This window comes from Scyliorhinus canicula, chromosome 6 (genome assembly GCF_902713615.1).
Source record: "Scyliorhinus canicula chromosome 6, sScyCan1.1, whole genome shotgun sequence".
Classification (NCBI taxonomy): Eukaryota; Metazoa; Chordata; class Chondrichthyes; order Carcharhiniformes; family Scyliorhinidae; genus Scyliorhinus; species Scyliorhinus canicula.
Genome location: NC_052151.1, coordinates 15,653,702 through 15,677,331, shown reverse-complemented (window position 1 = coordinate 15,677,331; position 23,630 = coordinate 15,653,702). Strand labels below are relative to the sequence as shown.

The window sequence follows — 23,630 nt, the reverse complement described above, 5'->3', positions numbered from 1 at the left end:
GATTCCGCACAGTCAGTGACTCAAGCCGGGAATCGAACCTGGGATCCTGGAGTTGTGAAGCAACAGTGCTAACCACTGTGCTACCGTGCTGCCTGTGACTGTCTCCCTGTAATTGTGCTGAAGTCTCCCTGTAACTGTTCCCAGCAGGTTTGACGGTGGATGGGAGAGGTCAGGGGGAGGGTGGGCAGAGAGGAGAAGCTGGGTAGGGAATGTGGATGGTATGGGAGACACCAAGGAACTGGGGGTGTATACAGAAGATTACTGGCATTTCCTTTGTTTTGAAGCATTGTCACCCACTTGGTCAGAACCATTGCAGGGAACCTGCTGGAAATCATTTTCTCTTTCACTTTCAGGTCGCCTTATTGGACTTTGGAGCCACAAGAGGGTTTGATGAAGACTTTACTGACACTTACATTGAGGTAAGAGAAAGATTTTAAAATATACTATTCCCTAAAAGTCATTAACATTCACAGAAATCAGCCCAGACATTGACAGCAGATGAGAAGGGCACAGACGCATTGGAAGTTAATGCTGTTGTAGTCACTCTGTGCAAGGACCAAGTCTGCAGTTTTAACAATTTAATCCTGGGATACGGGCATCACCAGCATTTATCACCCATCGCTACGTGAGTCTTGTAGATCGTACACACGGCTACCACTCTAGTTGTTGGTGGATGGAGTTTTAAGATGGTGGATGAGGTGCCGATCAAGCGGCTGCTTTGTCCTGGATGATGCCGAGCTTCTTGACTGTTGTTGGAGCTGCACTCATCCAGGCAAGTAGAGAGTATTCCATTACACTCCTGACCTGTGCCTTGTAGATGGTGGACAGGCTTTGGGGGAGTCAGGAGGCGAGTTTCTCGCCCTAGCCTCTGTCCTGCTCTTGCAGCTGCAGTGTTTATATGGTTAGTCCAGTCCAGTTTGTGGCCAGTTTATGGACCCAATTTGTGCATGAATCACTGCTATTTGTCCTGTGTGTGTAATCGTTTATTGTAACCCAACAGATTGTGCGATCTGCAGCCAATGGAGATAGAGCGCAGGTGCTGAGCAAATCGATTGCTATGAAGTTTCTCACTGGCTATGAAACAAAGGTAAGAGGGTTTTTTTTAAGTGTTGATAGGTCGAGATTCAACTTAGTTTTAGCCTTTCCGTTGTAATAAATGGGGGGGTGTTACCCTGAATCACTCCAACTTCCCTGCAAGGGCCGATACTTCGCAGGTGAGGATTGTTGTCCTTTGTGCTAAGTTAGATGTATCCCCTGACGTGCCAAATACTGTGGCTTCGGCATCTGTGTGCTATGGAGGGGTGTAGTCGTTCCCTGGGAATACACCACGTGGCAGTAATGACGAGCTTAAGCTGGATGAACATGATGAAAAGAATGGGAGGAAGGAGCTCCAAAAATGGAATTTGGTGCGAGTGACGAGAGTGAACCTTGTGTGTGGTGGAGGCAGGTCTCTCGCAGCAAGCGGTTAGATCTGGGCTGCACTGTCTGGGTGTGGTGGAGGCAGGTCTCTCGCAGCAAGCGGTTAGATCTGGGCTGCACTGTCTGGGTGGTGGAGGCAGGTCTCTCGCAGCAAGCGGTTAGATCTGGGCTGCACTGTCTGTGGTGGAGGCAGGTCTCTCGCAGCAAGCGGTTAGATCTGGGCTGCACTGTCTGTGTGGTGGAGGCAGGTCTCTCGCAGCAAGCGGTTAGATCTGGGCTGCACTGTCTGGGTGTGGTGGAGGCAAGTCTCTCGCAGCAAGCGGTTAGATCTGGGCTGCACTGTCTGTGTGGTGGAGGCAAGTCTCTCGCAGCAAGCGGTTAGATCTGGGCTGCACTGTCTGTGGTGGAGGCAAGTCTCTCACAGCAAGCGGTTAGATCTGGGCTGCACTGTCTGTGTGGTGGAGGCAAGTCTCTCGCAGCAAGTGGTTAGATCTGGGCTGCACTGTCTGTGGTGGAGGCAGGTCTCTCACAGCAAGCGGTTAGATCTGGGCTGCACTGTCTGTGTGGTGGAGGCAGGTCTCTCGCAGCAAGCGGTTAGATCTGGGCTGCACTGTCTGTCTGTGGTGGAGGCAGGTCTCTCACAGCAAGCGGTTAGATCTGGGCTGCACTGTCTGTGTGGTGGAGGCAGGTCTCTCGCAGCAAGCGGTTAGATCTGGGCTGCACTGTCTGTGGTGGAGGCAAGTCTCTCACAGCAAGCGGTTAGATCTGGGCTGCACTGTCTGTGTGGTGGAGGCAGGTCTCTCGCAGCAAGCGGTTAGATCTGGGCTGCACTGTCTGTGGTGGAAGCAAGTCTCTCGCAGCAAGCGGTTAGATCTGGGCTGCACTGTCTGTGTGGTGGAGGCAGGTCTCTCGCAGCAAGCGGTTAGATCTGGGCTGCACTGTCTGGGTGTGGTGGAGGCAGGTCTCTCGCAGCAAGCGGTTAGATCTGGGCTGCACTGTCTGGGTGGTGGAGGCAGGTCTCTCGCAGCAAGCGGTTAGATCTGGGCTGCACTGTCTGTGGTGGAGGCAGGTCTCTCGCAGCAAGCGGTTAGATCTGGGCTGCACTGTCTGTGTGGTGGAGGCAGGTCTCTCGCAGCAAGCGGTTAGATCTGGGCTGCACTGTCTGTGGTGGAGGCAAGTCTCTCACAGCAAGCGGTTAGATCTGGGCTGCACTGTCTGTGTGGTGGAGGCAAGTCTCTCGCAGCAAGCGGTTAGATCTGGGCTGCACTGTCTGTGTGGTGGAGGCAAGTCTCTCGCAGCAAGCGGTTAGATCTGGGCTGCACTGTCTGGGTGTGGTGGAGGCAAGTCTCTCGCAGCAAGCGGTTAGATCTGGGCTGCACTGTCTGTGTGGTGGAGGCAAGTCTCTCGCAGCAAGCGGTTAGATCTGGGCTGCACTGTCTGTGGTGGAGGCAAGTCTCTCACAGCAAGCGGTTAGATCTGGGCTGCACTGTCTGTGTGGTGGAGGCAAGTCTCTCGCAGCAAGTGGTTAGATCTGGGCTGCACTGTCTGTGGTGGAGGCAGGTCTCTCACAGCAAGCGGTTAGATCTGGGCTGCACTGTCTGTGTGGTGGAGGCAGGTCTCTCGCAGCAAGCGGTTAGATCTGGGCTGCACTGTCTGTCTGTGGTGGAGGCAGGTCTCTCACAGCAAGCGGTTAGATCTGGGCTGCACTGTCTGTGTGGTGGAGGCAGGTCTCTCGCAGCAAGCGGTTAGATCTGGGCTGCACTGTCTGTGGTGGAGGCAAGTCTCTCACAGCAAGCGGTTAGATCTGGGCTGCACTGTCTGTGTGGTGGAGGCAGGTCTCTCGCAGCAAGCGGTTAGATCTGGGCTGCACTGTCTGTGGTGGAGGCAAGTCTCTCGCAGCAAGCGGTTAGATCTGGGCTGCACTGTCTGTGGTGGAGACAGGTCTCTCGCAGCAAGCGGTTAGATCTGGGCTGCACTGTCTGTGTGGTGGAGGCAGGTCTCTCGCAGCAAGCGGTTAGATCTGGGCTGCACTGTCTGTGGTGTGGTGGAGGCAGGTCTCTCGCAGCAAGCGGTTAGATCTGGGCTGCACTGTCTGTGTGGTGGAGGCAGGTCTCTCACAGCAAGCGGTTAGATCTGGGCTGCACTGTCTGTGTGGTGGAGGCAGGTCTCTCGCAGCAAGCGGTTAGATCTGGGCTGCACTGTCTGTGTGGTGGAGGCAAGTCTCTCGCAGCAAGCGGTTAGATCTGGGCTGCACTGTCTGTGGTGGAGGCAGGTCTCTCGCAGTAAGCGGTTAGATCTGGGCTGCACTGTCTGTGTGGTGGAGGCAAGTCTCTCGCAGCAAGCGGTTAGATCTGGGCTGCACTGTGTGTGGTGGAGGCAGGTCTCGCAGCAAGCGGTTAGATCTGGGCTGCACTGTCTGTGGTGGAGGCAAGTCTCTCACAGCAAGCGGTTAGATCTGGGCTGCACTGTCTGTGTGGTGGAGGCAAGTCTCTCGCAGCAAGTGGTTAGATCTGGGCTGCACTGTCTGTGGTGGAGGCAGGTCTCTCACAGCAAGCGGTTAGATCTGGGCTGCACTGTCTGTGTGGTGGAGGCAGGTCTCTCGCAGCAAGCGGTTAGATCTGGGCTGCACTGTCTGTGGTGGAGGCAAGTCTCTCGCAGCAAGCGGTTAGATCTGGGCTGCACTGTCTGTGGTGGAGACAGGTCTCTCGCACCAAGCGGTTAGATCTGGGCTGCACTGTCTGTGTGGTGGAGGCAGGTCTCTCGCAGCAAGCGGTTAGATCTGGGCTGCACTGTCTGTGGTGGAGGCAGGTCTCTCGCAGCAAGCGGTTAGATCTGGGCTGCACTGTCTGTGGTGTGGTGGAGGCAGGTCTCTCGCAGCAAGCGGTTAGATCTGGGCTGCACTGTCTGTGTGGTGGAGGCAGGTCTCTCACAGCAAGCGGTTAGATCTGGGCTGCACTGTCTGTGTGGTGGAGGCAGGTCTCTCGCAGCAAGCGGTTAGATCTGGGCTGCACTGTCTGTGTGGTGGAGGCAAATCTCTCGCAGCAAGCGGTTAGATCTGGGCTGCACTGTCTGTGGTGGAGGCAGGTCTCTCGCAGCAAGCGGTTAGATCTGGGCTGCACTGTCTGTGTGGTGGAGGCAAGTCTCTCGCAGCAAGCGGTTAGATCTGGGCTGCACTGTGTGTGGTGGAGGCAGGTCTCGCAGCAAGCGGTTAGATCTGGGCTGCACTGTCTGTGGTGGAGGCAAGTCTCTCGCAGCAAGCGGTTAGATCTGGGCTGCACTGTCTGTGTGTGGTGGAGGCAGGTCTCTCGCAGCAAGCGGTTAGATCTGGGCTGCACTGTCTGGGTGTGGAGGCAAGTCTCTCGCAGCAAGCGGTTAGATCTGGGCTGCACTGTCTGTGTGGTGGAGGCAGGTCTCTCACAGCAAGCGGTTAGATCTGGGCTGCACTGTCTGTGTGTGTGGAGGCAGGTCTCTCACAGCAAGCGGTTAGATCTGGGCTGCACTGTCTGTGTGGTGGAGGCAAGTCTCTCGCAGCAAGCGGTTAGATCTGGGCTGCACTGTCTGTGGTGGAGGAAAGTCTCTCGCAGCAAGCGGTTAGATCTGGGCTGCACTGTCTGTGTGGTGGAGGCAAGTCTCTCGCAGCAAGCGGTTAGATCTGGGCTGCACTGTCTGTGTGGTGGAGGCAGGTCTCTCGCAGCAAGCGGTTAGATCTGGGCTGCACTGCCTGTGGTGGAGGCAGGTCTCTCGCAGCAAGCGGTTAGATCTGGGCTGCACTGTCTGTGGTGTGGTGGAGGCAGGTCTCTCGCAGCAAGCGGTTAGATCTGGGCTGCACTGTCTGTGTGGTGGAGGCAGGTCTCTCGCAGCAAGCGGTTAGATCTGGGCTGCACTGTCTGTGTGGTGGAGGCAGGTCTCTCGCAGCAAGCGGTTAGATCTGGGCTGCACTGTCTGTGGTGGAGGCAGGTCTCTCGCAGCAAGCGGTTAGATCTGGGCTGCACTGTGTGTGGTGGAGGCAGGTCTCTCGCAGCAAGCGGTTAGATCTGGGCTGCACTGTCTGTGGTGTGGTGGAGGCAAGTCTCTCGCAGCAAGCGGTAAGATCTGGGCTGCACTGTCTGTGTGGTGGAGGCAGGTCTCTCGCAGCAAGCGGTTAGATCTGGGCTGCACTGTCTGTGGTGGAGGCAGGTCTCTCACAGCAAGCGGTTAGATCTGGGCTGCACTGTCTGTGTGGTGGAGGCAAATCTCTCGCAGCAAGCGGTTAGATCTGGGCTGCACTGTCTGTGGTGGAGGCAGGTCTCTCGCAGCAAGCGGTTAGATCTGGGCTGCACTGTCTGTGGTGGAGGCAAGTCTCTCGCAGCAAGCGGTTAGATCTGGGCTGCACTGTCTGGGTGTGGTGGAGGCAGGTCTCTCGCAGCAAGCGGTTAGATCTGGGCTGCACTGTCTGTGTGGTGGAGGCAGGTCTCTCGCAGCAAGCGGTTAGATCTGGGCTGCACTGTCTGTGGTGGAGGCAGGTCTCTCGCAGCAAGCGGTTAGATCTGGGCTGCACTGTCTGTGGTGTGGTGGAGGCAGGTCTCTCGCAGCAAGCGGTTAGATCTGGGCTGCACTGTCTGTGTGGTGGAGGCAGGTCTCTCACAGCAAGCGGTTAGGTCTGGGCTGCACTGTCTGTGTGGTGGAGGCAGGTCTCTCGCAGCAAGCGGTTAGATCTGGGCTGCACTGTCTGTGTGGTGGAGGCAAATCTCTCGCAGCAAGCGGTTAGATCTGGGCTGCACTGTCTGTGGTGGAGGCAGGTCTCTCGCAGTAAGCGGTTAGATCTGGGCTGCACTGTCTGTGTGGTGGAGGCAAGTCTCTCGCAGCAAGCGGTTAGATCTGGGCTGCACTGTGTGTGGTGGAGGCAGGTCTCGCAGCAAGCGGTTAGATCTGGGCTGCACTGTCTGTGGTGGAGGCAAGTCTCTCACAGCAAGCGGTTAGATCTGGGCTGCACTGTCTGTGTGGTGGAGGCAAGTCTCTCGCAGCAAGTGGTTAGATCTGGGCTGCACTGTCTGTGGTGGAGGCAGGTCTCTCACAGCAAGCGGTTAGATCTGGGCTGCACTGTCTGTGTGGTGGAGGCAGGTCTCTCGCAGCAAGCGGTTAGATCTGGGCTGCACTGTCTGTGGTGGAGGCAAGTCTCTCGCAGCAAGCGGTTAGATCTGGGCTGCACTGTCTGTGGTGGAGACAGGTCTCTCGCACCAAGCGGTTAGATCTGGGCTGCACTGTCTGTGTGGTGGAGGCAGGTCTCTCGCAGCAAGCGGTTAGATCTGGGCTGCACTGTCTGTGGTGGAGGCAGGTCTCTCGCAGCAAGCGGTTAGATCTGGGCTGCACTGTCTGTGGTGTGGTGGAGGCAGGTCTCTCGCAGCAAGCGGTTAGATCTGGGCTGCACTGTCTGTGTGGTGGAGGCAGGTCTCTCACAGCAAGCGGTTAGATCTGGGCTGCACTGTCTGTGTGGTGGAGGCAGGTCTCTCGCAGCAAGCGGTTAGATCTGGGCTGCACTGTCTGTGTGGTGGAGGCAAGTCTCTCGCAGCAAGCGGTTAGATCTGGGCTGCACTGTCTGTGGTGGAGGCAGGTCTCTCGCAGCAAGCGGTTAGATCTGGGCTGCACTGTCTGTGTGGTGGAGGCAAGTCTCTCGCAGCAAGCGGTTAGATCTGGGCTGCACTGTGTGTGGTGGAGGCAGGTCTCGCAGCAAGCGGTTAGATCTGGGCTGCACTGTCTGTGGTGGAGGCAAGTCTCTCGCAGCAAGCGGTTAGATCTGGGCTGCACTGTCTGTGTGTGGTGGAGGCAGGTCTCTCGCAGCAAGCGGTTAGATCTGGGCTGCACTGTCTGGGTGTGGAGGCAAGTCTCTCGCAGCAAGCGGTTAGATCTGGGCTGCACTGTCTGTGTGGTGGAGGCAGGTCTCTCACAGCAAGCGGTTAGATCTGGGCTGCACTGTCTGTGGTGTGGTGGAGGCAGGTCTCTCACAGCAAGCGGTTAGATCTGGGCTGCACTGTCTGTGGTGTGGTGGAGGCAGGTCTCTCGCAGCAAGCGGTTAGATCTGGGCTGCACTGTCTGTGTGGTGGAGGCAGGTCTCTCACAGCAAGCGGTTAGATCTGGGCTGCACTGTCTGTGTGGTGGAGGCAGGTCTCTCACAGCAAGCGGTTAGATCTGGGATGCACTGTCTGTGTGTGTGGAGGCAGGTCTCTCACAGCAAGCGGTTAGGTCTGGGCTGCACTGTCTGTGTGGTGGAGGCAAGTCTCTCGCAGCAAGCGGTTAGATCTGGGCTGCACTGTCTGTGGTGGAGGAAAGTCTCTCGCAGCAAGCGGTTAGATCTGGGCTGCACTGTCTGTGTGGTGGAGGCAGGTCTCTCGCAGCAAGCGGTTAGATCTGGGCTGCACTGTCTGTGTGGTGGAGGCAGGTCTCTCACAGCAAGCGGTTAGATCTGGGCTGCACTGTCTGTGTGGTGGAGGCAAGTCTCTCGCAGCAAGCGGTTAGATCTGGGCTGCACTGTCTGGGTGTGGTGGAGGCAGGTCTCTCGCAGCAAGCGGTTAGATCTGGGCTGCACTGTCTGTGTGGTGGAGGCAGGTCTCTCGCAGCAAGCGGTTAGATCTGGGCTGCACTGCCTGTGGTGGAGGCAGGTCTCTCGCAGCAAGCGGTTAGATCTGGGCTGCACTGTCTGTGGTGTGGTGGAGGCAGGTCTCTCGCAGCAAGCGGTTAGATCTGGGCTGCACTGTCTGTGTGGTGGAGGCAGGTCTCTCGCAGCAAGCGGTTAGATCTGGGCTGCACTGTCTGTGTGGTGGAGGCAGGTCTCTCGCAGCAAGCGGTTAGATCTGGGCTGCACTGTCTGTGGTGGAGGCAGGTCTCTCGCAGCAAGCGGTTAGATCTGGGCTGCACTGTGTGTGGTGGAGGCAGGTCTCTCGCAGCAAGCGGTTAGATCTGGGCTGCACTGTCTGTGGTGTGGTGGAGGCAAGTCTCTCGCAGCAAGCGGTTAGATCTGGGCTGCACTGTCTGTGTGGTGGAGGCAGGTCTCTCGCAGCAAGCGGTTAGATCTGGGCTGCACTGTCTGTGGTGGAGGCAGGTCTCTCACAGCAAGCGGTTAGATCTGGGCTGCACTGTCTGTGTGGTGGAGGCAAGTCTCTCGCAGCAAGCGGTTAGATCTGGGCTGCACTGTCTGTGGTGGAGGCAGGTCTCTCGCAGCAAGCGGTTAGATCTGGGCTGCACTGTCTGTGGTGGAGGCAAGTCTCTCGCAGCAAGCGGTTAGATCTGGGCTGCACTGTCTGGGTGTGGTGGAGGCAGGTCTCTCGCAGCAAGCGGTTAGATCTGGGCTGCACTGTCTGTGTGGTGGAGGCAGGTCTCTCGCAGCAAGCGGTTAGATCTGGGCTGCACTGTCTGTGGTGGAGGCAGGTCTCTCGCAGCAAGCGGTTAGATCTGGGCTGCACTGTCTGTGGTGTGGTGGAGGCAGGTCTCTCGCAGCAAGCGGTTAGATCTGGGCTGCACTGTCTGTGTGGTGGAGGCAGGTCTCTCACAGCAAGCGGTTAGGTCTGGGCTGCACTGTCTGTGTGGTGGAGGCAGGTCTCTCGCAGCAAGCGGTTAGATCTGGGCTGCACTGTCTGTGTGGTGGAGGCAAATCTCTCGCAGCAAGCGGTTAGATCTGGGCTGCACTGTCTGTGGTGGAGGCAGGTCTCTCGCAGTAAGCGGTTAGATCTGGGCTGCACTGTCTGTGTGGTGGAGGCAAGTCTCTCGCAGCAAGCGGTTAGATCTGGGCTGCACTGTGTGTGGTGGAGGCAGGTCTCGCAGCAAGCGGTTAGATCTGGGCTGCACTGTCTGTGGTGGAGGCAAGTCTCTCACAGCAAGCGGTTAGATCTGGGCTGCACTGTCTGTGTGGTGGAGGCAAGTCTCTCGCAGCAAGCGGTTAGATCTGGGCTGCACTGTCTGTGGTGGAGGCAGGTCTCTCACAGCAAGCGGTTAGATCTGGGCTGCACTGTCTGTGTGGTGGAGGCAGGTCTCTCGCAGCAAGCGGTTAGATCTGGGCTGCACTGTCTGTGGTGGAGGCAAGTCTCTCGCAGCAAGCGGTTAGATCTGGGCTGCACTGTCTGTGGTGGAGACAGGTCTCTCGCACCAAGCGGTTAGATCTGGGCTGCACTGTCTGTGTGGTGGAGGCAGGTCTCTCGCAGCAAGCGGTTAGATCTGGGCTGCACTGTCTGTGGTGGAGGCAGGTCTCTCGCAGCAAGCGGTTAGATCTGGGCTGCACTGTCTGTGGTGTGGTGGAGGCAGGTCTCTCGCAGCAAGCGGTTAGATCTGGGCTGCACTGTCTGTGTGGTGGAGGCAGGTCTCTCACAGCAAGCGGTTAGATCTGGGCTGCACTGTCTGTGTGGTGGAGGCAGGTCTCTCGCAGCAAGCGGTTAGATCTGGGCTGCACTGTCTGTGTGGTGGAGGCAGGTCTCTCGCAGCAAGCGGTTAGATCTGGGCTGCACTGTCTGTGGTGGAGGCAGGTCTCTCGCAGCAAGCGGTTAGATCTGGGCTGCACTGTCTGTGTGGTGGAGGCAAGTCTCTCGCAGCAAGCGGTTAGATCTGGGCTGCACTGTCTGTGCGGTGGAGGCAGGTCTCGCAGCAAGCGGTTAGATCTGGGCTGCACTGTCTGTGGTGGAGGCAAGTCTCTCGCAGCAAGCGGTTAGATCTGGGCTGCACTGTCTGTGTGTGGTGGAGGCAGGTCTCTCGCAGCAAGCGGTTAGATCTGGGCTGCACTGTCTGGGTGTGGAGGCAAGTCTCTCGCAGCAAGCGGTTAGATCTGGGCTGCACTGTCTGTGTGGTGGAGGCAGGTCTCTCACAGCAAGCGGTTAGATCTGGGCTGCACTGTCTGTGGTGTGGTGGAGGCAGGTCTCTCACAGCAAGCGGTTAGATCTGGGCTGCACTGTCTGTGGTGTGGTGGAGGCAGGTCTCTCGCAGCAAGCGGTTAGATCTGGGCTGCACTGTCTGTGTGGTGGAGGCAGGTCTCTCACAGCAAGCGGTTAGATCTGGGCTGCACTGTCTGTGTGGTGGAGGCAGGTCTCTCACAGCAAGCGGTTAGATCTGGGATGCACTGTCTGTGTGTGTGGAGGCAGGTCTCTCACAGCAAGCGGTTAGGTCTGGGCTGCACTGTCTGTGTGGTGGAGGCAAGTCTCTCGCAGCAAGCGGTTAGATCTGGGCTGCACTGTCTGTGGTGGAGGAAAGTCTCTCGCAGCAAGCGGTTAGATCTGGGCTGCACTGTCTGTGTGGTGGAGGCAGGTCTCTCGCAGCAAGCGGTTAGATCTGGGCTGCACTGTCTGTGTGGTGGAGGCAGGTCTCTCACAGCAAGCGGTTAGATCTGGGCTGCACTGTCTGTGTGGTGGAGGCAAGTCTCTCGCAGCAAGCGGTTAGATCTGGGCTGCACTGTCTGGGTGTGGTGGAGGCAGGTCTCTCGCAGCAAGCGGTTAGATCTGGGCTGCACTGTCTGTGTGGTGGAGGCAGGTCTCTCGCAGCAAGCGGTTAGATCTGGGCTGCACTGCCTGTGGTGGAGGCAGGTCTCTCGCAGCAAGCGGTTAGATCTGGGCTGCACTGTCTGTGGTGTGGTGGAGGCAGGTCTCTCGCAGCAAGCGGTTAGATCTGGGCTGCACTGTCTGTGTGGTGGAGGCAGGTCTCTCGCAGCAAGCGGTTAGATCTGGGCTGCACTGTCTGTGTGGTGGAGGCAGGTCTCTCGCAGCAAGCGGTTAGATCTGGGCTGCACTGTCTGTGGTGGAGGCAGGTCTCTCGCAGCAAGCGGTTAGATCTGGGCTGCACTGTGTGTGGTGGAGGCAGGTCTCTCGCAGCAAGCGGTTAGATCTGGGCTGCACTGTCTGTGGTGTGTGGAGGCAAGTCTCTCGCAGCAAGCGGTAAGATCTGGGCTGCACTGTCTGTGTGGTGGAGGCAGGTCTCTCGCAGCAAGCGGTTAGATCTGGGCTGCACTGTCTGTGGTGGAGGCAGGTCTCTCAGCAGCAAGCGGTTAGATCTGGGCTGCACTGTCTGGTGTGGTGGAGGCAGGTCTCTCGCAGCAAGCGGTTAGATCTGGGCTGCACTGTCTGTGTGGTGGAGGCAGGTCTCTCGCAGCAAGCGGTTAGATCTGGGCTGCACTGTGTGTGTGTGGTGGAGGCAGGTCTCTCGCAGCAAGCGGTTAGATCTGGGCTGCACTGTCTGTGTGGTGGAGGCAAGTCTCTCGCAGCAAGCGGTTAGATCTGGGCCTGCACTGTCTGTGGTGGAGGCAGGTCTCTCGCAGCAAGCGGTTAGATCTGGGCTGCACTGTCTGTGTGGTGGAGGCAAGGTCTCTCGCAGCAAGCGGTTAGATCTGGGCTGCACTGTCTGTGTGGTGGAGGCAGGTCTCTCACAGCAAGCGGTTAGATCTGGGCTGCACTGTCTGGTGTGGTGGAGGCAAGTCTCTCAGCAGCAAGCGGTTAGATCTGGGCTGCACTGTCTGTGGTGGAGGCAGGTCTCTCGCAGCAAGCGGTTAGATCTGGGCTGCACTGTCTGTGGTGGAGGCAAGTCTCTCGCAGCAAGCGGTTAGATCTGGGCTGCACTGTCTGGGTGTGGTGGAGGCAGGTCTCTCGCAGCAAGCGGTTAGATCTGGGCTGCACTGTCTGTGGTGGAGGCAGGTCTCTCGCAGCAAGCGGTTAGATCTGGGCTGCACTGTGTGTGGTGGAGGCAGGTCTCTCGCAGCAAGCGGTTAGATCTGGGCTGCACTGTCTGTGGTGTGGTGGAGGCAGGTCTCTCGCAGCAAGCGGTTAGATCTGGGCTGCACTGTCTGTGGTGGAGGCAGGTCTCTCACAGCAAGCGGTTAGATCTGGGCTGCACTGTCTGTGTGGTGGAGGCAGGTCTCTCGCAGCAAGCGGTTAGATCTGGGCTGCACTGTCTGTGTGTGGTGGAGGCAGGTCTCTCGCAGCAAGCGGTTAGATCTGGGCTGCACTGTCTGTGTGGTGGAGGCAGGTCTCTCGCAGCAAGCGGTTAGATCTGGGCTACACTGTCTGTGTGGTGGTGGAGGCAAGTCTCTCGCAGCAAGCGGTTAGATCTGGGCTGCACTGTCTGTGTGTGTGGAGGCAAGTCTCTCGCAGCAAGCGGTTAGATCTGGGCTGCACTGTCTGTGGTGGAGGCAAGTCTCTCACAGCAAGCGGTTAGATCTGGGCTGCACTGTCTGTGTGTGTGGAGGCAAGTCTCTCGCAGCAAGCGGTTAGATCTGGGCTGCACTGTCTGTGTGGTGGAGGCAAGTCTCTCGCAGCAAGCGGTTAGATCTGGGCTGCACTGTCTGTGTGGTGGAGGCAGGTCTCTCGCAGCAAGCGGTTAGATCTGGGCTGCACTGTCTGTGGTGGAGGCAAGTCTCTCGCAGCAAGCGGTTAGATCTGGGCTGCCCTGTCTGGGTGTGGTGGAGGCAGGTCTCTCGCAGCAAGCGGTTAGATCTGGGCTGCACTGTCTGTGGTGGAGGCAGGTCTCTCGCAGCAAGCGGTTAGATCTGGGCTGCACTGTCTGTGTGGTGGAGGCAGGTCTCTCGCAGCAAGCGGTTAGATCTGGGCTGCACTGTCTGTGGTGGAGGCAGGTCTCTCGCAGCAAGCGGTTAGATCTGGGCTGCACTGTCTGTGGTGGAGGCAGGTCTCTCGCAGCAAGCGGTTAGATCTGGGCTGCACTGTCTGTGGTGTGGTGGAGGCAGGTCTCTCGCAGCAAGCGGTCAGATCTGGGCTGCACTGTCTGTGTGGTGGAGGCAGGTCTCTCACAGCAAGCGGTTAGATCTGGGCTGCACTGTCTGGTGGAGGCAGGTTCGATTGAGGCATTCAAGAGGAAAATAGATTTTTAACTGAAAGGATGTAGAGAAGACACTAGAATAAACTGCTGCTACTGTAAGGATCCTCTTTCAATTCTGTGACTGATCCTTGTTTCCTTCCCTTTTAATTTCTGCCCTTTTGGCTTTGTATCTGGATGATTACTGGGTTCAGTGCTGGAACCCCAGCTGTTCACAATATACATGAATGATTTTGACGAAGGAATTGCATGCAATATCTCCAAATTTGCAGACAACATTAAATTGGGTGGCAGTGTGTGCTGTGAGGAAGATGCAGAGGCTGCAGGTTGACTTGGACAGGCTGGCTGAGTGGCCAAATACTTTTTTAAATATAAATTTACAGTACCCAATTCATTTTTTCCAATTAAGGGGAAATTTAGTGTGGCCAATCCACCGAGCCTGCACATCTTTGGGTTGTGGGGGTGAAACCCACGCAAACACAGGGAGAATGTGCAAACTCCACACGGGCAGTGATCCAGGGCCGGGATCGAACCTGGGACCTTGGCGCTGTGAGGCAGCAGTGCTAACCACTGCACCACCGTGCTGCCCCCGAGTGGGCAGACACTTGGCAAATGCAATATAATGTGGGTAAATGTGAGGTTGTCCACTTTGCTGGCAAAATCAGGAAGGCAGATTATCTGAATGGTGGCAGTTTAGGGGAAGTGCAACGAGACCTGGGCATCATGGTGGAACAGTCACTGAAGGTTGGCATGCAGGTACAGCAGGAGGTGAGGAAAGCTAATGGCATGCTGGCCTTCATAGCGAGAGGGTTTATGTGTAAGAGTAGGGATGTCTTGCTGCAGTTATACAGGGCCTTGGCCCTGTGTGCGTTCTGGTCTCCTAGTTTGAGGAAGGACATTCTTGCTATTGAGGGTGTCCAGCGAAGGTTCACCAGACTAATTCCCGGGATGGCAGGGCTGACATATGGAGAAAGACTGGATCGCGACTGGGCTTCTACTGACTGGAGTTTAGAAGAATGAGAGGGGATCTCATGGAAATGTATAAAACCCTGATGGGACTGGACAGGTTAGATGCGGGAAGAATGTTCCTGATGTTGGGGACGTCGAGAACTAGGGATCACAGCCTAAGAATAAGGGGTAAGCCATTCAGGACTGAGATGAGGAAGAACAACTTCTCTCCGAGTTATGAACTTGTGGAATTCTCTACCACAGAAAACTGTTGGGGCCAGTTTTTGGATATATTCAAGAGGGAGCTGGACATGGCCCTTGCCGCTAAAGGGATCAAAGGGCATGGAGAGAAAGCGGGAGTGGGATGCTGAATTTGCATGATCAGCCATGATCATATTGACTGGTCGTGCAGGCTCGAAGGGCCGACTCCTGCACCCATATTCTATATTTCTATGAGCCCCCGCCCCCGTACAAGGTGCTATTTGGACTGGTCCAGAACCCCCCTCTATTCCATGTGCTGTTTGGCAGGGTCCAGTGAGGTCATTTTGATGGACTTGGCTAGCAGCCAATCAACCCTTATGGCATTCTGGGACTTATTCAGTTCTCATTTGGTAGAGAACTCCTGAAGCTTCAGGAAAGAAGGCAGTCTTCATTTTGATTTCAGTTCTGTTCAGACCAGGAGAGCAGCAAGGACATAGAGAAGCATGGCGATTAGATTTCTCACCAGCCACCTGTTAACGTTTAATTTCTGATTAAAAGGCTACAAGTGGTCCATCGCCAGCAGTCTGTGAATGTTTCATCTCTGATTAAAAGACTGTGGGAGAACAGCTCCAATCTCTCCCTCATCTGATGACTTGTGACTAAGTACCTTCCTCTTTCTGCACAACCTGTGAGCTGTTGGCAAGTAGCCACTTCCACTCCGCTTAGGCAACTGTGAAGCTGAGCCCTGAATTCTCTCTCACCTGTTGGGATTCTTTCTGAAGGTTCAGGATAAAGACCTTTCTCTCTGCAGTCCAGCACCACCTGCAGGCAGAGGGGCTGTTTGAAAACCCATTCTAAATTCCCAAGTTGAGAACCTTAGATGTAACTCAGTGAGGCTGATAGTCCATCTGGTGGACACAAGTTAGAATTGAACAGACATCCTGGGGGTGGGGGGGGAATAAGCCCAGATCAGTAGAAATGAAAGTGACTCCCCAGAGGAAGTCTTGCAGGTTGAGTTCTAATTGAAGGTTCTGGCCAGATGTTCAAAACCAGCTGATGGTCTCAACACTTCACATCCCAGGAAGATGGAAGGGGAGGGGGGGGGGGGGGGGGAAGAGAGAGATGAAATAATTAGATCAACAGACTGTTGTTCCATTATCACCATGACATTTTATCTTGTTATTAATAGTTATTAAGTTTTACTTACAAATCTGGTGCCTGTAAATCATTGGAGCAGTCAATAGTTAAAGACCTTGGGGAATGGATGAATTATTGGTTCATTCACTTATGTTGGGACTCTGGTACTTGAAGTGACCGTGCGCTAGTCCAGGGTGTTGTAATGCTACGGAGAGTCGCAATAGACACGATGGGCCAATTGCTTCCACCTGCACTATAACAATTCTGTGACTCATTAAAATAATCCTAAGAGGGTGAAGCTGTACAATGTATATTTAATAGTTAATCCTGATGAGACTCTAAAAGTTCTGTTTGAAATCTTCATCTTTTCTGCTAAAGGTTATGCAAAATGCCCATGTTGATGCGGTGATGATCCTCGGCGAGGCCTTTTCATCAGTGGAGCCCTTTAACTTTGGGAATCAGAACACGACCAAGAGAATCCACAGTCTGATCCCCATCATGCTGCAACATAGACTCGTCCCTCCTCCAGAGGAGACCTATTCCCTCCACCGCAAGATGGCTGGTTCCTTCCTTATCTGCAGCAAGCTCAACGCACAGATCGCCTGCAAGCACTTGTTTGAGGAGGCCTACCAGAGTTACTGGAGTAGGAAGGCTAAGCAAGGAGGATCCAGTCCATAACATGGAAGGGACTGGATGGAGGTGGAGAACAGCACAGGGAGTGGAAGATGCTGATGAACTAACCACCTTACTGTGTTTCCTTTTCTAAAACAAACAAATGTTCTCACTTCCTGTTTAAAGGAATTGTGGGTTCCACTGAACACAGGATGACAGTAACCGGGCAAGTGGGTTGGGGAAAGGTTCCACTTCCCCCAAGGAGGGGCATTTCAGATTTTACTATATTGATTAATGAAAAATCATTTGACTTTGTACCACACTGAAGTGAATTAGTGAATTACTTTAGAAATGATGATCATTGACCAGTTTTTTTTTTGTATACCTGTTAGGATAATGATTCAATTAAAATCATGTTTGTGTCTGTCGGGTTGTATATGGTGATTTTTTGATGGTGCTTAATCATCATTCTCTCTGTCCAGGAGCAGTTATTTTGATTGGTATCAGAGCCCTGCCTTTTTGTTACTCCCTTTTTAAAAGTTTGTTCTTCGTGTTGTCGCATTAGTAACTCTGGTCTCCACGACCCATCAACATCCATGTCTTGAAAAGAGACAAACTTACAACAGAGCAGCAACTGCTCACAGAGTTTGTTCCACCCAGTGCACCACCCACCTGTAGTCATAAAACTCCTAGAAGTAGCAAAGAAAAACGCTAGGGAAATTCAGATGGCCCCAGTAGTACCTCTTTAACATGGTGCTTTTGTCTTAACTCAGCTCCTCACCCATGTGCAACATTCGCTATAGAGTTTGAGATCCTCTGGCAGGGTAGCTGCTGGGCTATGTCCCCTTGTCGACATTCTAGAATAAAGAGTCGACTATTTAGGACCGAGCTGGGGAGACAGGTTTGTGAAATCTCCATCCCAGAGGGTGTGTTGAGTGCTGGACCTTGAAAATAAGATCAATGGGATTTTTGAACATGGAGAAAATATGGAGATAAGATCATAATGGTGAAGTAGGCACAAGTGGCTGTATATTGCTTCTAGCTCAGCCCCAAATCCCAACTATGCTAGTGAAACAGCAGCTGGAAAGAGAAAATGGGCATTATTGATACAATCTTAACTGTGACTAAATATTTCCACCTTCAACTTTGCCCAATCCTCTTAACAGTCAGCTACCCTTTCATAAAGGGTAGAGTTGTTGCACAGGCTGCAAAGGTTTGGGTTTGAAGGCAGGTCCCGATGGCAGCGTTTGAAGGCAGGTCCCGATGGCAGCGTTTGAAGGCAGGTCCCGATGGCAGCGTTTGAAGGCAGGTCCGATGGCAGTGTTTGAAGGCAGGGCCCGATGGCAGCGTTTGAAGGCAGGGCCCGATGGCAGCGTTTGAAAGCAGGTCCCGATGGCAGCGTTTGAAGGCAGGTCCCGATGGCAGCGTTTGAAGGCAGGTCCCGATGGCAGCGTTTGAAGGCAGGCCCGATGACAGCGTTTGAAGGCAGGTCCCGATGGCAGCGTTTGAAGGCAGGCCCGATGGCAGCGTTTGAAGGCAGGCCCGATGGCAGGTCCCGATGGCAGCGTTTGAAGGCAGGCCCGATGGCAGGTCCCGATGGCAGCGTTTGAAGGCAGGCCCGATGACAGCGTTTGAAGGCAGGGCCCGATGGCAGCGTTTGAAGGCAGGGCCCGATGGCAGCGTTTGAAGGCAGGGCCCGATGGCAGCGTTTGAAGGCAGGGCCCGATGGCAGCGTTTGAAGGCAGGTCCCGATGGCAGCGTTTGAAGGCAGGTCCCGATGGCAGCGTTTGAAGGCAGGCCCGATGGCAGCGTTTGAAGGCAGGTCCCGATGGCAGCGTTTGAAGGCAGGCCCGATGACAGCGTTTGAAGGCAGGCCCGATGGCAGCGTTTGAAGGCAGGTCCCGATGGCAGCGTTTGAAGGCAGGTCCCGATGGCAGCGTTTGAAGGCAGGTCCCGATGGCAGCGTTTGAAGGCAGGCCCGATGACAGCGTTTGAAGGCAGGTCCCGATGGCAGCGTTTGAAGGCAGGCCCGATGGCAGCGTTTGAAGGCAGGCCCGATGGCAGGTCCCGATGGCAGCGTTTGAAGGCAGGCCCGATGGCAGCGTTTGAAGGCAGGTCCCGATGGCAGCGTTTGAAGGCAGGTCCCGATGGCAGCGTTTGAAGGCAGGTCCGATAGCAGCGTTTGAAGGCAGGTCCCGATGGCAGGGTTTGAAGGCAGGCCCGATGGCAGCGTTTGAAGGCAGGTCCCGATGGCAGCGTTTGAAGGCAGGTCCCGATGGCAGCGTTTGAAGGCAGGTCCGATGGCAGGGTTTGAAGGCCGGTCCCAATGGCAGGGTTTGAAGGCCGGTCCGATGGCAGCGTTTGAAGGCCGGTCCCGATGGCAGCGTTTGAAGGCAGGTCCCGATGGCAGGGTTTGAAGGCAGGGTTTGAAGGCAGGTCCCGATGGCAGGGTTTGAAGGCAGGTCTGATGGCAGTGTTTGAAGGCAGGGCCCGATGGCAGGTCCCGATGGCAGCGTTTGAAGGCAGGCCCGATGGCAGCGTTTGAAGGCAGGTCCCGATGGCAGCGTTTGAAGGCAGGCCCGATGGCAGCGTTTGAAGGCAGGTCCCGATGGCAGCGTTTGAAGGCAGGCCTGATGGCAGCGTTTGAAGGCAGGTCCCGATGTCAGCGTTTGAAGGCAGGTCCCGATGGCAGCGTTTGAAGGCAGGCCCGATGGCTGCATTTGAAGGCAGGTCCCGATGGCAGCGTTTGAAGGCAGGTCTGATGGCAGCAAGAAAGGAGCATCTGTTCCCATCTGTAAATTGACACACAAGATAATGGACCTGCTGTCCAGTTCTATGGTGAAGGGCCTTGTGTCTCCCTTGTTGCAGTAACTTCAATATCTTCACGTTTGACCCACCTTTTCAATCACGTGCTGGATGGTAGCTCTGTACAACTCTTTACACTGATTAACCTGCGGTTTTAGCCCGTTACCTCATCACTGGATTTATCTGACAATCTCACTACTGACCAAATAATCTGTTTTGAATCTCATTGCAGTTTATGGGAGATGGCTGTGTGTGATTGCAGGCCACATTTCTCACACTGACTTATGTCGTGCTATCCTGTAAAAGGTGCGATAGAAATATAGGTTCCATCTTTTACAAACTACAACCACATTTGACCAGCAACAGGATGTTGCCGCCAGCTGAATCTGATGTACTATCCTCAAAGGGAGGCTGAAATACAGTGTAAAGAATCTGCTGCAGTCCATATTTGATTGCATCTTTAAAGCTATTCTCTGGATTCCTTAACTCAATGGAATTGAGCAGACTAGTCTTATCTGCTCACACAAAAACATCCCGAGGGAGAATATAAACACGTAACCTCCCTCTTTGTGCAGACACCACACCTTGTCTTAAACACCACTCAGCCCAGATAGAAGTGAAGGAATGTGGAGGGGGAAGATTCTCAGCCAACATCAGAATTGCAAAACACGATTGGGTGGAGAGTCGGTACTGATGTTGAAATCGCAGCGGGTGCTGATTTCACACCAAATCACAATTCTCCGGTGCCTCAACAGCGGCGTCAATGCTTTCCAGAATGCACACACAGTAAACACCATTTACATATCATTAGCGGGCTGAACCTGGTATTCTTCAGAGCCTCCACGATGCTCCGCCTCCGATAGGCTGAATTCCTGATGACAAGATTCACTTGTGCTTTTAAAAATCATGAAACCAGCACCGTAGCTGCTGAGGGAGAGGGGGTACGAAAAGTGTCCAACATCACAATAGTTTGCTGACAGTTGTGCCACTGGCTGGAGGACTCCTGCCGGGGACTGGGGGGGGGGGGGGGGGGGGGGGGGGGGGGAGGAATGGGCTGTGGGGTCACACCAAGTACCATTGCCTCAATCGGCAAGGCAGCTATGCAGCTGCGAATGCCACTGACTGTGAACCTAGGGCCACAGGTCGTACGGGTATCCCAAGGCGACTCCACTAGGCTTCCTCTGGCCCCAGCCGACTCATCAGTGGGATGGGTGCGCTCCAGCATAACTAGTGCCATCTTGTTGGCTGAGATAAGTGTGTGTAGGTCTTGTAATGTGAACATGCGGCTGCAGCTTGTCAGCCTCCCAAATGTCAATCACAGACCCGGCGACTCCTGCACCGTTTTCCATTGGAAGCGTTTGGTAGAGAGCTCCTCCACAGTCGCTGAATCGGTACCGGTGCAGCGCCAACTTTGCTGTCGTGAAAGTTCACGAATCCTGCGCCAGGATCAACACTTAGGCTCAGGAACGGAAAATGCAGCCTGTGGTTTTAGGCCAGCAGGAAGCAGTTACCTTCTGAAGAGGAGGATAAGAGGGACATTTATATAAAACTGAGCTCAATTCTCATTTAATTTATTAAAACCATGGTTTCTTGACTAACTCCAAGCAGATGGGACCAGAGCACCGAGATGCCCAAATCGGAGTCAGTTTACCCTAAAAGCAATAACAATACAAAAACAATCCAATTTGAAACATTTCCCTGTTTTATTGAAATACATCAAAGTCTTGGTTAATATTTAGTGTGTGTCACCAACATAAAATAATAGTGGCCGGTCTTTAATACTCAGACTGACCACCTTAAATATTCTTGTGCAAAAGAATCTACAATCAGCAATAGTTTTCTCTTACAAATTAACCCCTAAAAACATTAAGGGCAAAAAGGAGTGATATAGCCAAGCAATTAATTTACTGAAGTCAGCCTTTAATCTAAACCAAAAGAAAATTTAAAAAACTGATTACATCTAAGACATGCAAAACTGTACAATAATCTTACAAAAGGGGGGAAAACCCAAAAAACTCTCGAAAATAAATGATATGAAATTGCCAGTCTAAGGCAGGTCAGTCCCCCCTGAACACCAACACAAGTAAACATATCCTCCCCTTGCTCGCCACATAATGACCTTTACAATTCACAGACTGAGATTGTGACAGCTCCCACATTTCCCCTCCTTATCTGTACATATCTTAACTCGAGGAAGATTGTGCCCATCTCTCCCACTAACTCACATCTTTCTGTCGTCGCAACAAAAGCTCAAGACAGTGACAGCGTTCATGAAGAAGCACTTTCAAATCAAAGGTCAAACTCATCTAAAATCTCATTCATTTAAAATGAAAACCATTTTTACTTCATTCAACTGACAAGGAGCTTGATTAAGCGTGTGGGAGTGAGTGTGCAGACAGGTTTGTGTTTTACCCACTCATCTCACTTAGGGAAGTATTTATTTTAATGATCTCTCTTAACCGTCCACTCCCTAAACATAAGAACTCAAAGGTTTGTGCCCCCCCCCCCCCCCATGCCAGTCCATTGCCCAACAACTCATATCAGCATCTAAACGGTTATGGTTTGCCAAAATTCTGCTGCACACTTGGCTGTGATTTAAACATCATTTCACGTACTCGAACCTCCTCAATAAACTTTACATCCCTTCCCTGTTGCAGAAAGGAAAGAGTGGAAAAGTTGATGGAAACAGGAACTGATGGGCTTTGAATGTACAAAGCGAATAGGAATTATTTAGTGGCAAAAGCAAACTAACCATGAAAGCATTCAGTGTCCCAGGCTGTCTGACTGCACACTTTTCTGTTTACTGTAACAATATGTAAATATCTGGGGAGGGATGTGATGAAGCAAACCCAAGGAGGCGACAGGACAGATCCTTCCCGCCAGAATTCAGCTGCATATGGTGTACAAAAAATATATATATAATGTTGCTCTGATATCTGGGTGTTTAATCAAATACTGCCTTCAAATGACTACAGAAAGGGACAATCTTTATTCAAACAGAATCGACAGATCTCCCCTAAACGGAGAAGAGCCTCAAACTAGTGCAGCCTTGTTTATAAGTTTGAACATGCGACATAAATCAATCATTGTCCATCTACATATTGTAGATTATGAGTACTTTTCACCTTAGCTGCAAAGTTGCTGCTTCCATCTCTTCGGTTTTATTTAAAACTTTAAATTTTAGCTGCGTCTTGGGTACTACACTGAAGAACTATATATAAGAATCTATCAGCAGGGTCCGTGACACCACACACACACACACACACACACACAGTAACCTTTCCTTCAGTCGTTTCAACAAGTAAAACTATACACAACTTTATATATATATATATATACTTTATATATATTCTATATCACAAAAGAATTTTTTTGTGTATTTTTCTTTTAGCAAAATAAGGTTTGGTGATTTGTTTGCAGATGTACACATCATTATTGCAAAATAAAATAATAATTAAAAGACTGATCGCACAAGTAACAGAGAAAGAAATGCTGGCTTGCACTTGATTTCTTTTGGAAGAGATAAAAAGTCAAAGCAGTATTCCACCCCCAATCTGTTTATTCGGTGTGTGTGTGTACACCCAGTGAGAGAGAGTCCATTCCACACCCTCAATCTGTTTATTGTGTGTGTGTGTGTGTGTACCCAGAGAGAGAGTGCATTCCACCCCCAATCTGTTTATTCTGTGTGTGTGTGTGTACCCAGCGAGAGAGAGTGCATTCCACCCCCAATCTGTTTATTCTGTGTGTGTGTGTGTACCCAGCGAGAGAGAGTGCATTCCACCCCCAATCTGTTTATTGTGTGTGTGTGTGTGTGTGTGTGTGTGTGTGTACCCAGCGAGAGTGCATTCCACCCCCAATCTGTTTATTGTGTGTGTGTGTGTGTGTGTGTACCCAGCGAGAGAGAGTGCATTCCACCCCCAATCTGTTTATTCTGTCTGTGTGTGTGTGTACCCAGCGAGAGAGTGCATTCCACCCCAATCTGTTTATTGTGTGTGTGGGAGTGTGTGTGTGTGTGTACACCCAGCGAGAGTGCATTCCACCCCCAATCTGTTTATTGTCTGTGTGTGTGTGTGTGTGTGTGTGTACCCAGCGAGAGAGAGTGCATTCCACCCCAATCTGTTTATTGTGTGTGTGGGAGTGTGTGTGTGTGTGTGTGTACACCCAGCGAGAGTGCATTCCACCCCCAATCTGTTTATTGTCTGTGTGTGTGTGTGTGTGTGTGTGTACCCAGCGAGAGAGAGTGCATTCCACCCCCAATCTGTTTAGTGTGTGTGTGTGTACCCAGTGAGAGAGTGTGCATTCCACCCCCCAATCTGTTTATTCTGTCTGTGTGTGTGTGTCTGTGTGTCTGTGTACCCAGCGAGAGAGAGTGCATTCCACCCCCAATCTGTTTAGTGTGTGTGTGTGTCTGTGTGTACCCATTGAGAGAGAGTGCATTCCACCCCCAATCTGTTTAGTGTGTGTATGTGTACCCAGCGAGAGAGAGTGCATTCCACCCCCCAATCTGTTTATTCTGTGTGTGTGTGTGTGTGTGTCTGTGTGTCTGTGTACCCAGCGAGAGAGAGTGCATTCCACCCCCAATCTGTTTAGTGTGTGTATGTGTACCCAGCGAGAGAGAGTGCATTCCACCCCCCAATCTGTTTATTCTGTGTGTGTGTGTGTGTGTGTCTGTGTGTCTGTGTACCCAGCGAGAGAGAGTGCATTCCACCCCCAATCTGTTTAGTGTGTGTGTGTGT

General features: G+C 53.3%; 1 protein-coding gene across 1 annotated transcript in view; it reads left to right on the top strand.

Annotated features, from left to right (window-relative positions):
• The window catches only part of LOC119966933 (atypical kinase COQ8A, mitochondrial-like), a 131,328-nt gene extending 114,813 nt beyond the window's left edge, over nucleotides 1-16,515 (top strand). The window contains exons 12-14 of the mRNA XM_038798891.1: nucleotides 354-419; nucleotides 1,001-1,087; nucleotides 15,856-16,515. Coding sequence (XP_038654819.1) covers nucleotides 354-419; nucleotides 1,001-1,087; nucleotides 15,856-16,155 — 453 coding nt within the window. The 3' untranslated portion in view covers nucleotides 16,156-16,515. The remainder of the gene's footprint in view (nucleotides 1-353; nucleotides 420-1,000; nucleotides 1,088-15,855) is intronic.
• Nucleotides 16,516-23,630: the final 7,115 nt, after the last annotated feature.